The following is a 14,679-nucleotide window of genomic DNA, read 5'->3' on the forward strand; positions in this document are numbered from 1 at the left end:
GAACTGTTGGGCAGGGGCTGGGGTTGTAGCTTGTAGCTCAGAGGAGCACTTGCCTAATATAGTGTAAGGTACTGGGTTCAGTCCTCAGCACCACATAAATAAAATAAAAAATAAATAAAGGTATTTTAAAAAAAGAACAGTTGGGCAAAGAGAGAGGAAAGAATTCACATAATACCCTAAAACCATTTTGTATACAACCAGAGATATGAAAAATTATGCTCTACATGTATAATAAGAATTATAATATGCTCCACTGTCATATATAAATTTTTAAAAATTAACCAAACAAAAAGATCCTAAAACCTTTCTGATCTTTAATATAAACTCAAAATGTCTGAATAACAATTAGGCGGAGGCAGGTATTGAACTCAGGGGCATTACAACACTGAGCTACATCCCCAGCCCTATTTTGTTTTTGTTTTGTTTTTGTTTTTGTTTTTTAATTTAGAGACAGGGTCTCACTGAGTTGCTTAGTGCCTCACCATTGCTGAGGCTGGCTTTGAACTCATGATCCTCCTGCCTCAGCCTCCCAATCTGCTGGGATTACAGGCGTGCGCCACCATGCCCAGCTTCCAAAATAATAATTTCAATACAGTAATTAAAAGCAAAAATAGGGACTGGGGTTGTGGTTCAGCAGTGGAGCATTCACCTAGCACTTGTGAGGCCCTGGGTTCAATCCTCAGCACCACATAAAAATAAATACAATAAAGGTATTGTGTCCAATAACAACTAAAGCATATTTTTTTAAAAAAAAAGCAAAAATAATAGTCACATCTAAGAAATCAAAATGTTCTATTTTTAAAAACCCAAAGCAATAGATTAGACAATCACAAAGAGATTCTGGGAGGATGGGAATGCGGCTCAGAATAGAGTGCTTGCTTAGCAAACATGAGGCTCTGGGACTCAATCCCTCAATCCCAAGCCCTTAAAAAAAAAAAAAAAAAAAAAAAAAAAAAAACTTTTTAAAATTAAAAACAGATGAATCCCAACCAAATCAAGTAAAGCTTTTGGTAAAAGATAATTCCTAGGGTTCAAATGTAACTTAGTATTCACAGGAATGAGGCCCTGGGCTCAATCCCAAAAGGAAGACAGGGCATAGGACAACAAAGTATCTTTCACTGTTGATGACACTATAATACCGTTCTTTTATAAAGCAATTTAGTAATATGAATCATAAAAAATATTGCTTCATTCCTCAGTCAAAGGGAATAACAAATTACATTTATCAAATATCATATGCTGTTTTTTACATCATTTATATACTTTAAGACATAAAAAATATGTGTACAAATATTTTACATGGTCATTTATAACCCTAAGATTTTTATGATGGGAGTGATGGCACACATCTACAATCCCAGCCACTCAGCAGACTAAGGCAGGAAAATCCCAAATTGATGGACAGCCTGACAGATTCAGTATCAAAATAAAAAGGAATGGAGGTATAGCTCGAGCACCCCTAGTTTCAATCCAAGTACCACCCCCCCTAAAAAAAAAAATCCCAAGAAGAACCAGACATTAGAATTAGCAGAAAAGGGTCTTAAAATAAATATTACAGCAAAGTTCTATATGAGGTTAATAAAAATGTACCTACAAATAAAATAGGAAATCTCAATGAAGGAGAAAAACTATTTAAAAAAGTGTATACAGACTGGGAATAACATAATGGTAGAGAGCATGCTTAATTAAGACGATGGATTGGGCTGGGGATGTGGCTCAAGCGGTAGCGCGCTCGCCTGGCATGCGTGCGGCCCGGGTTCGATCCTCAGCACCACATACCAACAAAGATGTTGTGTCCGCCGAGAACTAAAAAATAAATATTAAAAAAATTCTCTCTCTCTATCTCTCTCTCTCCTCTCTCACTCTCTCAAAAAAAAAAAAAAAAAAAGACGGTGGATTCAATTCCCAGTACCAAAAAAATGAACTGAATGCAAATAAAAAAAAATTTAAAAAAACTAAAACTGAAAAAAGTAAATATGTAAAATGAAAAATTCACTGAATTTAGACTTAAGAACTAAAAAAGACAAAGAATAGATACAATGATACTGAAGTTATATCAACAGAGAATATCTAATGTAAAAACAAACAAACAGGGTTTCAGGGGACCTAGTAGATGGTACAAAGGGTCTGATATATATATATAACTGAAGGCCTGGGGAAAAGGGTGGTAAGAGGAGAGGAAGGAGGAAATGAAATGAGGCAGGAAAGTGTTTTGAATAAATAATGACCCAAATTTTCTCTCAATCCCAAGAAAGACAAATTCACAGATTGAAGAAAGCTTTTTTTTTGCCTTCTGTTATGTGCTTTTCCGCAAGGAGCCAAACTGCTTGCGGAAAAGCACATACAGAGGGCAAAAGTCTAAACAGTGAAAAAGAAAAAAAGGATGATACATCATAAACAAGGACACAAGGACACAGTGATTAGAAAAATGATCAATTTTTCTTTTTATTTTATTTTTCCTGGTACTGGGCACTTTATCACTAAACTAATTCCCAGTCCTCCTATTTATTATTTATTTTGAGACACTGCCTTGCTAAATTGCTGAGGCTGGCCTTGAATTTATAATCCTTTTTCAGTCTCACCCCAACCCTATCTAGTTACTGAAATTACAAATTGCTAATTTGCCTAACTGATTTGAACTTGAGATCTTCCTGCCTCAACCTCCAAAAACTGCTGGGATCACAGGGATGTGCCACCAAGCCCATCCCCCAATTTCTCTTTTTTTTTTTTTAAACAGGGAGAGAGAGAGAGAGAACTATTTTTTTTAAGTTATCTGCGGACACAACATCTTTGTTTGTATGTGGTGCCGAGGATCGAACCCGGGCCGCACTCATGCCTGGCGAGCACGCTACCGCTTGAGCCACATCCCCAGCCCTCTCTCTTTTTTTTTTTTTTATATTTATTTTTCAATTGTAGTTAGACACAAATACCTTTATTTTGTTTATTTATTTTTATGTGGTGCTGAAGACTGAACCCAGGACCTCACACGTGCTAGGCGAGTACTCTACCAGTGAGTCACAACCCCAGCCCCTCAATTTCTTTTTCTAAAGGATGGAAACCCAAAGAAAGTCAAACAACATCTTTAAAATGCTGAGGGCGAGGGTGGGGGAGCACTGACAACACAAAATTCTATATATCCATGTAAAACATCCTTCAAAGATAGTGAAATAAGATATTTTCAGCTACAAGAACACAAGCAGAACTCATTATCAGCAGACATGCATTGTAAAAATGGACAGAAATTCTTCAGAATTAAGGAAAATGATATAGAAAACTCAAATTCTCAAAAAGCAAAGAGCACCACAAATGGTAAACACTTAGGAAAAGATTAAAAAAAAAAAAACTTAGCTTTTAAGTTCCTAAGATTATATATGATAACTGAAAGCAAACCATATAATATTTTCTGGGGATTAAAATATATGTAGATCTAATACATATGGCAAGAGTTTAAATGACAAAGGACAGAAGTAAATCGAAAAACCTAGCAGCAGTTCCACAACATGTACAATTTACACAGCATTAAAATATTTAAATAAGAGGCTGGGGTTGTGGCTCAGTGGTAGCACACTTGTCTATCATGTGTGAGGCATTGGGTTCAATCCTCAGCACCACGTTAAAAAATAAATAAAATAAAGGTTTTGTGTCCATCTACAATTAAAAACATATTTTTAAAAATTTTTAAATAAGTGATACACTCTATGAATAGAATGAAAAAAAGGAAATACGTCGAAATTACTAGAGATATGAGCAAAAGAATTAAGTTGGATCCCTATGTGATATCATATACAAAAATTAATTAAAGATGGATCATGGTTCTAAATGTTAGAGCTAAAACTATAAAATTATTGGGAAAAAAAACAGTGAAACTTTAAGTTGGTCATGGTGGTATATGCCTGTAATCCCAGCCACTTAGAGGCTTAGGTGTGAGGATGAGTTGAGTCCAGGAGTTTAAGAGCCATCTGAGCAATACAAAACCCAAGACCCAACTCAAAAAATTAATAATAAAAAATGGCTGGGCAGAGTGGCGCACATCTGTAACCCCAGTGGCTCAGGAGACTGATACAGGAGGATCATGAGTTCAAAGCCATCCTCAGCAATGGTGAGGCACTAAACAATTCAGCAAGACCCTGTCTCTAAAGAAAATACAAAATAGGGCTGAGGATGTGGCTCAGTGGTGGAGTGACTCTGAGGTCAATCTCCAGCCCAGGTTCAGTAGTGTGCCTCTGTAATCCCAGAGATGCAGGAGGCTGAGACGAGGCCAGCCTTGGCAATTTAGCAAAATCGTCTCTCAAAATAAAAAATAAAAAGGCCTGAGGAAGCATTTCAGTGATAAAATGCTGCTGGGACCAGGCATTGTGGTGCACACCTGTAATCCCAGTGGCTTGGGAGGCTGAGACAGGAGAATCACAAATTCAAGACCGGCCTCAGCAGCTCATCAAGGCCCCAATTAGGTAACTTAGTAAGATCTTGTCTAAAAAAAAAAAAAGGCAGGAGATGTAGCTCAGTGGTAAAGCGCCCCTGAGATAAATCTCTAGTACCAAAAATAAAAAGGAGAAGGGAAGAAAATGGAAAAGGAGGAATAATAAAAACCTCAGGACTTGGTTTAATAATGGTTTTTTGGCCACAACACAAATAGCAGAGACAACAAAAGAAAAAATTGGTAAAGTGGAATTTACCAAACTCAAAACTTTAGTGCTACAAACAATATCATCATGAAAAAGACAGCCTCCAGAGAGGAAAAAAAATTTACAAGTCACCTATCTGATAAAGGCACTGTATTAGAATATATAAAAAGCTATCCACTTTAAAAAAAAAAAAGATATACAACCAACTAAAAATTGGGCAAAGAATCTGAAAAATTATTTAAAGAAAAAATAAAAATGACCAAGAAGCACATGAAAAGAATCATAACATTGTTAATCATTAAGGAAATATGAATCAACATCCCAATGAGGTGCTACTTTATGCTCACTAGGATAGCTAAAACCAAATATCAAATAATAACATACCTTGGCAAAAATACAGAGAAATTGAAACTTCCATGTATTACTTGTGGTAATGCAAAATGGCAGACCTCTTTAGCAGTTTCTCAAGATTAAAAATTAGGACATGGCTAAAAAATCCTCCACCCAAGGGAATTGAGTTGGTACATGAATGTGCATAATAGTGCTTTTTAAATTTAAAATGAATTTATTTTTTAACTTATACATTAAAAACATAAAAAGCTTGGGGCTAGGGTTGTGGCTCAGAGTTACAGCGCTGGCCTAGCACCTGCAGGGGCCCTGGGTTCGATCCTCAGTACCACATGAAAGTAAGTAAATGAAATAAAGGCATTGTGACCAACTACAACTAAAAAAAAAACAAACATAAAAAGCTTACACATTTATAGGGTACCAGATGATATGGTGATAAACTTGTTGAAACTAGGTGAAATATCTATCTCCTCATTTACCATTTCTTGATGGTAAAACACTCAAACTTCTTTCTTCCAGATTTTTGAAATGTACATTTTTTGTTATTGATGGTGGTGTTTTTGTTTTCTCTGGTGCTGGGGATGGAACCAAGGACTTTGCACATGCTAACCAAATTCTTTACCACTGAGCTATTTCCCCATGCCAACATTATTGTTATCTATAGTCACCCTATTGTGCAACAGAACTTCTTACTCCTCATAATAGCATAATGTATAACAGCCCAAATGCAGATAAAATCTATGTCCATCAACTAATGAGGAATATGTGGTATATCCATACAATGAAATATCTTTGTATAATAAAAAGGAATAAAGTTCTAATAAATATAGGCACGTATAGTGAAGCATGCCTGTAATCCCAGTAACTGAGGAGAGGCTGGGGCAGAAGGATTCCAAGTTCAAAGATAGCCTCAGCAACTTAGTGAGGACCTAAAGCAACTTAGCAAGACGCTGTCTTTTTTTTTTTTTTTTTTTTTTAGTATTTGGCGGACACAACATCTTTGTCTGTATGTGGTGCTGAGGATTGAACCCAGGCCGCAACGCATGCCAGGCGAGCACGCTACCACTTGAGCCATATCCCCAGCCCAAGACCCTGTCTTAAAAAATAAAAAGGGCTAGAGATGTGGCTCAGAACCTAGGCACCACTGAGTTGAGCCCCTGGTATACCCCACCTCCACCCTCCACTGCCAAAAAAAAGAAAGAAATGTCCAGAAGAAGCAAATCAAGAGACAGAAAGTACACTTGTGGTTGCCAGAAGCAAGAGAAACAGGGTAATGGGGTGGGATTGCTAATGAACCAGAGCTTCTTTTGGAAATGATAAAAATGTTCTAAACTTGATTCTGTTGATGGTGTCACAATTCTGTGAACGGTTCACTAAAAACCACTGAATTATATATTTTAAATGGTTCGGCTCTTAAGAATAATAATATATATACTATAGAGTACATATGTACATACTCTATAATACATACTATACTATGCTATACTATGCGTAGTACATAGTATACTATGTATAGTACATAGTATATAGTACATACACATAGTATATGTATATATATATATAGCTATATAGTATATAGCTCTATAGTATGTTGTTATTTGATTTTTTAAATAATTCTGAATATATTTAAAAGTTATTTATAAGTAAATCTAAAGCATTAAAAAAGATGAGATGCAAAATTTAATGAAATGGTAGACTTCAACCCAACCAAATAATTACATTAAAAGTTAATAGACTAAAAAATAAGGGACTGAATAAAAGAGTATGTTAACACAAATATGAAAAATTAAAACCAAGTTGCATGGTATTTATAAAAGACACCCTTTTTTGTTGTTGTTTTTGAGATGGCATCTTATTTTGTCACCTAAGCCGCTCTTGAACTCCTAGCTCAAGTGATCCTCCTGGCTGATCTTTCCTAGTAACTGAGATTACGTGCACATGTCACTGTACCCAGCTGAGACACACAATTTAAAAACATAAACAAGTTAAATAAAATTAAAGTGGATAAAAATGGAAACAGCAGATGATGAAGAATTATATAGTAAAGACAAGCAGGAGCATTTCATGATAATAAGCATCAAGTAAAGATGATGATGTAATAATCATAAAAGTAAGTTGAACAGCAGCACACATCTATAATCACAGCTATTCAGGAGGCTGAGGCAGGAGGAACACAAGTTTCAAGGCCATCCTGGGCAACATAGTGAGACCCTGTGTCTAAAAATTAAAATTGCTAGGGATGTGGCTCAATAGTAGAGTACCACTGGGTTCAATCTCCAGTGCTGCAAAAAATAAATAAATGTGTGTGCCTAATAACAAATTTTCAAAATACATGGAAGTAAAAATTGTCCAAAGTAAAGGAATAAACAGCCAGGCCCAATGGCGCAAGCCTGTAATCCCAGCGGCTTAGGAGGCTGAGGCAGGAGACTTACAAGTTCAAAGCCAACCTCAGCAAAAGCAAGACACGAAGTAACTTAGTCAGATCCTGTCTCTAATTTAAAAAAATACAAAATAGGGCTAGGGATGTGGCTTAGTGGCCGAGTGCCTCAGTTCCATCCCTGGTCCCAATAAAAAAGGGTGAAGGAAATGGAAGTGGGGAAAACAATTCTCTACAGTATGATTTTTTTTTAATATTTATTTTTTAGTTATAGGCGGACACAATATCTTTATTTTATTTTTATGTGGTGCTGAGGTTTGAACCCAGAGCCTCATGCATGGTAAGGTGAGCATTCTACCTCTGAGCCACACACAACCCCATCCCAACAGTATGATATTTTAACATCTCTATCTTTGTGTAACTGACCAAACTAGACCTCTCCAAAAAAAAAAAAAGAGAGGAAGAAAAAAAAATCAATAAAGACAGATAATATGAGCAAAGCTATAAACCATATATTCTTTTCAGGTAAACACTGGTACATTCAACATGAAAGACCACATTCTTGGCCACAAAACAAATACAATGAATTTAAAACCACTGAAATCAGACTATGTTTCCTGGCCATATTAGGAAAAAAGCAAGATAGCCATGCTTGGTAGCACATGCCTATAATCCCAAAGACTCAGGAGACTGAGACAGCATGATAACAAGTTTCAGGCCAGCTTCAGCAATTCACCAAGACTCTATCTCAAACAATAAAAATTAAAAGGGCTGGGACTCAATGGTAAAGTGACCCTGGATTCATTCCCTAGCAATGCAATAAACACACACATAAGGAAGTAAGGAAAGGGAACATCAAAGTTGAAACTGCAAACTTATTTTTTTAAAAAAAAGGGAAGAGCACAAATCATCAGTAACAAAATATAAGAGAATTATCACTTCAGAACCCTAAGATATTAAGAGACAATACAATTGGATGAAATAGAAAACTTTCTCCTCCTTTGGCAGTGCTGGGCATGGAACCCAGGGCCTCGTGCATACTAGTCAAGCATTTTACCAATAAGCTATATCTCCAATCCAATAAAATGGAAAAGTTCCCAGAAAATCCCAACTTCTCAAAACTGACAAGATGAAACAAAACCTGGGAAGGAGGGAGGGGAGGGAAAGGGGAGGGGAGGAGAGGAGAGGAGAGGAGAGGAGAGGGGAAAGGGAGGGGAAGGAAGGGGAAGGGGAGGAGAGGAGAGGGGAAAGGGAGGGGAAGGAAGGGGAAGGGGAGGAGAGGAGAGGGGAAAGGGAGGGGAGGGGAGGGGAAGGGGAGGAGAGGAGAGGAGAGGGGAAAGGGAGGGGAGGGGAGGGGAGGGAGACAGGAAAAAAAAAAACACTAGGCTCAGATGTTTTTCACTGCAGGTAAATTCCTTCAATCACTTTCAGAAAATAGAGGAAACAATATTTCCTAAATCATTTTCTAAGTTCAGCAAGAATAATACTAATACCTAGGACTAGGAACACTCTCAACACCTGACAAAAAGCCTTAAAAAAAATATATGTACATAGATGCAAAAATATTGAATATTAACAATTTGAATCTATGTTTTTAAAAACAGATAATACACCATGAAGAAGCAATCTATCCCATGAACACAGGTTACTATAACACTGGAAAATCAAACAATGAAAATTCACTATAGTAATTTTTTTAAATATATCATCTCAATCAGTATGGAAAAAGCATGAGAAAACTAAACATCTATTTATGATATAAACTCTCAGAAAACTAAGACAAATCTTAAGAGAACTTAAAACTTATCTGATAAGATAATCTTATTATATAATCATTGAATCTTATTCAACTTATGTATTATGATTTTATTTTACATTCTGCATTTTTGATGCTTTGACAAATTGAGGCTCTGCTAACACTCTGGAGACTACTCCTCCCAGGGTTAATTAATTTCTAGACAGTAAAACAACCTGCCAGGTCTATATCTTTTATGTGCAAACCAAGGAATCCAAAGCCCATACCACTAATAATCTTAAACTTTAGGTCGCAAGATCCCCTTCCTCTAGCATCCCAAGGCCAAGTACTCAAAACCACAAATGTCTCTATGCCCCAGAGCCCTAGAAATTATTCAAACTTGACAATTCTAACTTACTTACCTTTCTTCACCCATTATTTCCCTATGGTTTCCCTTTGTTCCCTCTGCCTCCTGACCCAGCCCAGTGCTTCTCCATGTGACCTTACGGTATGACATGCTTCCTCCTCTTCAAACCTATAAATATAACTGTGTGTATGTGTGTTTGTGTGTGTGTGTGTGTGTGTGTGTGTGTGTGTGTGTGTGTGTATGTTGTTTTGTTGCTACTAGGGATTGAGCCCAGGGGGTGCATTACAACTGAACTACATCCCCAGCCCTTTTTATCTTGAGACAGAGTTCTCACTAAATTGCTTAGAGCCTCGCCAAGTTGTTGAAGCTGGCCTCCTGAGTTGTTGGGATTTCAGCAGTGCACCTCTGCACCTGGATCAAACTATTTTCAATGGCAGTTGTGTTCCTGATCTGTTGGCTTTGCCACTCCTGAATAATAAAACCCATATTTGAAATAATCTGATAAAAGTTATTAATAAAGTCTACAACTATGGAGCTGGGGTTGTGGCTCAGTGGTAGAGTACTTGCCTAGCATGTGTGAGGCACTGGGTTCAATTCTCAGCACCACATATAAATAAATAAAGTCCATCAACAACTAATAAAATATATTCTTAAAAAAAGTCTACAGTGACACTAACACAAAATGCTCTCCTTAAATAATGGAAACAAGATTAAGTACATTCCATAATGGGAAATAATAAAAGAAACACAACTGGAAAAGATAAAACTGTGGGTGTTGTTATTGTTATTTTTGCTGGGCTACAACCCAAGAGCCACACATATGATAGGAAAGAACTCCACCAATGAACGACATTCCTAGCACAAAACTAATTTATGACATGAGATCACACCTAGAAAAATCTTAAGTAATCTACCCAAAAGCTACTAGAATTAATGTGGCATAAGCAAGGTCATAAGACACAAGTCAATATACAAAAATCAATTCTATATTCTAAGATATATGCTAAGAATTAGAATCTTTTTTTTTTTTTTTTTTTTTTGGTACCAGGGATTGAACTCAAGGGCAGTCAACCACTGAGCCACATCCCCAGTCCTATCTTTAATTTTATTTAGAGACAGGGCCTCACCGAGTTGCTTATCACCTCACTATTACTAAAGCTGGCTTTGAGCTTGTGTTCCTCCTGCCTCAGCCTCCTGAGCAGCTGGGATTACAGTCCATGTGTCACTGTACCCAGCAGAAATTGAATTCTTATAATACCACTTTATGATAGCATCAAAAGCTATTGTATTTATTTATTTTTAAATAAATAAAAATTGCAGGGCTGCGGTTGTGGTTCAGCGATAAAGCGCTCGTCTCAACATGTGCAGGACCCTGGGTTCAATCCTCAGCACCACATAAAAAAAAAAAAAAAAAATGAGTGAAATAAAGGTACTGTGTCCAACTACAACTAAAAAATACATATTAAAAAAAAACTGGGCTGGGGATGTGGCTCAAGCGGTATCACGATCAACTGACATGCGCTGGGTTCAATCCTCAATACCACATAAAAATAAAATAAAGATATTGTGTTCATCTAAAACTAAAAAATAAATTCAAAAATTTTTTTAAGAACTGCAGCAAAATTTTTTTGATCATATCAGAGAAGAAAATACTGAGAAATAATTTTATTGCATTTATTTATTTTAAATAAATAAAAATTGCAGCAAAAAAATTTTTTAAATCGTGTCAGAGAAGAAAATACTGAGAGATAAATTTTAAGATCTCAAGACCAAATAAAACTACAAAATACTGATCAGAAAAAAACAAAAAGGCCTAAGTAAATGGAGTGATGTAGTATGTAATGTATAAGAAGATTCAAAGATTATTAAGTCAATTTTCCTCATACTTTTCCTTGATAGATTCAAAGCAACTGTAGTCATAATCTCATTGGCCTTTTTGGGAACAGAGGAAAAGCTGATATCTATATAGAAATGTAAAAGATGTAGAATATGCAAACAATATTAAAAAGTGGGAGGAAAGGCTGGTCTTGGATTCTAACTTCAAGACAAAGTTACAAATCATGTGATGATAATAAGACTACAGGCACAGATCAATGGGACAGAAAAAGATCGAAAGATGGCCCACTCTTTTTTTTTTTAACATTTTTATTCGTTACTGATGAAATTTTTTATTTTATTTATTTATTAGTATATAGTGCTGAGAATCAAACCCAGTGCCTCACACATGCTAGGCAAGTGCTCTATCACTGAGCCACAATCCCAGCCCATCTTTTTTATTTGTGCATATAATGGGGAGGGAGATGGTTACTGGGGATTGAACCCTGGATGATCTACCTCTGAGCAATATCCCAGCAATTTTAATTTTTTTAGTTTTGAGACAAGGTCTCACTAAATTTTTGAGGCTGACCTCGAACTTGCAATCCTCCTGTCTCAGCCTCCTGAGTATCTGGGATTATAGGAGTATACAACCACACCCCTTATAGAGATTCTACTTATGCAGCCAGCCATGTATGCCACCAAAGCAATCCAGTGAGGAAAAGAAATTCTTTTCAACAAATGATATAAAAACAATTGAATAGCCATATGCAAACAAAAAAAGATGAAGCCCACAAGAAATAATTTCAGATGCATCACAAACCTAAATATAAATGAGCAAAAACAAAAGCTTTTAGAGGAAATAAAGGAAATTACCTTCATGACTTCGGGGTTAGGCAAAAGTCTTAGCTCACAGTAAGCAATAACTATAAAAGAAAACACTGATAAATTAGACTTCATCAGATTTAAGTATTTCTGCTCATCAAAAGGCACAGTTAAAATAAATAAGTAAATACAGACCTGGGCAAAGTATTTACAAAACATTTATCTAACAAAAGACCAGTATCTAGGACATATAAAGATCTTGTGAAACTCAAAATACACAGGAAAAGGAGGGTAAGGGAAAGGGAAAAGGAAAGGGAAGGACTTAAAGGTTTGAACAAACTCAAGAGAACACAGGAATGGTCAATACACAAGTTAAAACATGCTCAATAATATCACAAGTCATTATGAAAATGCAAATTATCACCAAAAGGATATCATTCTTCGAGTCAAAATGGAGTAAAGGTGATTAGATTTAGCTTTCTTGTATGAAATAATAAAAACCTAAAACAATGAACAAAACAATAACACTGAAGAAATAGGACAAGTAATGTAAGACAGTGTGATCCTTGAGAAACAAGAAACAAATGACATAAGTCATACAGGTGCCCAGCTTACTGAGAGACTTTCCAGGTCGAGGAACAGGGAGAAGGAACTCAGGCAGAGCCTGTGGTCTCCCCAAGTTGAGGAAACGAAGCTGGGAGTCCAAGGAAGTCAAGGTGGCTAGAGCTCACAAGGGAGACCAGCACTGAGTAGAGAGCCTGAGAGAGAAAGAGAAATGAAGAGATCTACAAAGGCTCACCCTAGAATTTTTGGTTGAGTAACAAATCATCACTTGCATGTGAGGGACCTACCCAAAGCCAGGAAGAGAACCATCAAAAGAATTAGAGAAAACAATGACCAGAACTTAACAGAATGAGGTGAACAGTACTTATTCCCAAAAGCCAGAATGGAAACCTAGTAATTCATATCATATCAGAATACAAAGGAAATGCTTCAGAAGAAAGGGGGGGGGGGTAACCCTACACATAGCTCCAGTCCATTCAAAGAAAACTAAGGAAGATCAAGAAGCACACTCTTTTCCAGCAACTTAATGGTGTCACAGAACAAATACCTCAAATATTTTTAGGCATACAAAAAAAAAAGGTACAATGCACAGGGATCAAAACATCAACCAAAATTTTTAAGACTTATAAGAAGTTGCAAATTCATTCCCATAGTGAAACTAAAACCAATTTAACCCATCCTCAAAGGACAGAATTAGCAGACAAGTCCTTTAAAACAGTTATAACTAAATATCACATGATCAGAAAGTTAGAACAAAATAAAAATTTTAAATTCTAGAGATACAGATTACAAGGTCTAAGATACTATGAGATCTATGATACATGAAAGCTAGTAATAGTTACTAATTTAAATGAAATGGGAAAATACTTTAAAAAGTAAATAGAACTTGCCAGGTGCGGTGGCACATGCCTGAGACAGGCTGAGACAAGAGGATAGCAAGTTCAAAGCCAGCCTCAGCAATGTCGAGGCACTAAGCAACTCAGTGAGACCTTGTCTTTATTTTTTTTTTTTAAGTTTTTTGGCTGTTCTATGTTTTTTTTTTTAATTGTTGGTTGTTCAAAACATTACATAGTTCTTGATATATCATATTTCACACTTTGATTCAAGTGGGTTATGAACTCCCATTTTTACCCCTTATACAGACTGCAGAATCACATCAGTTACACTTCCGAGACCCTGTCTTTAAATAAAATACAAAATAAGTCCGGGGATGTGGCTCAGTGATAGAGTACCCCTGAGTACAATCCCTGGTACAAAAAAAATTAAAAAGTAAATAGAACTTAACATTGCAATAACTTCAAGAGGCCAAATATTCTTATCAAAGAAAATAATGCAAAAAAAAAAACTACAGAAGTTAACAATAATTTTTGATATTTTGTGAAAATTAAAAACATATGTAACAAGGCACTCTTTCAATAAACATCACCACTAGAAAAAAGAAAAGTAAACTAGTATATATCATGATAAAACTGACTAAAACCAAAAATAAAAACTCCTCAAACCAGCCCAAGAAAAGAGTCATGTTTCTACAACATCAAAACAAAGTTGAAATAGGGCTGAGGTTGAAGCTCAGTGGAAGAGCACTTGCCTAGCATGTGTGAGGCCCTGGGTCCGATTCTCAGCACCACATACAAATAAATAAAAAATAAAAGGTCCATCAACAACTAAAAACTAATTAAAAAGAAAAAAAGAGGGCTGGGGACGTAGCTCCATGGTAGAGAACTTGCCTGGCATGTTTGAGGCACTGGGTTTGATCTTCAGCACCACGTAAAAATAAACAAAATAAAGGTATTGTGTCTATCTACAACTAAAAAAGTATTTAAAAAAGAAAAAGAAAAAAAGAAAGTTGAAACAGTTACATTAATATTACATAAAGTAAATTTTTTCAAAGACAAAAAACAAGAGGATCCTGTCATAAAAATAATGAATTAATTGTTTAACTCATATAGGAGAAGAGGGTATAATTCAGTGGAAAAACACATCTGCCTAGCAGTGTGAAGACTTTGATTCAACCCACAGAATT

At 36.0% G+C, this 14,679-nt stretch overlaps 1 protein-coding gene across 18 annotated transcripts in view; it reads right to left on the minus strand.

The window, feature by feature from the left end:
• Mllt10 (MLLT10 histone lysine methyltransferase DOT1L cofactor) overlaps positions 1-14,679 on the minus strand; it is a 189,860-nt gene that overhangs the window by 148,107 nt on the left and 27,074 nt on the right. The window contains exon 2 of one of the 18 annotated variants that reach the window (XM_021726655.3): positions 12,144-12,193. The exons of the other annotated variants lie outside the window; for them this stretch is intronic. Within the exon in view, the coding sequence (XP_021582330.1) occupies positions 12,144-12,149 (6 nt within the window). The 5' untranslated portion in view covers positions 12,150-12,193. The remainder of the gene's footprint in view (positions 1-12,143; positions 12,194-14,679) is intronic. 18 annotated transcript variants of the gene reach the window in all.

This window comes from Ictidomys tridecemlineatus, chromosome 10 (assembly GCF_052094955.1).
Source record: "Ictidomys tridecemlineatus isolate mIctTri1 chromosome 10, mIctTri1.hap1, whole genome shotgun sequence".
Lineage (NCBI taxonomy): Eukaryota > Metazoa > Chordata > Mammalia > Rodentia > Sciuridae > Ictidomys > Ictidomys tridecemlineatus.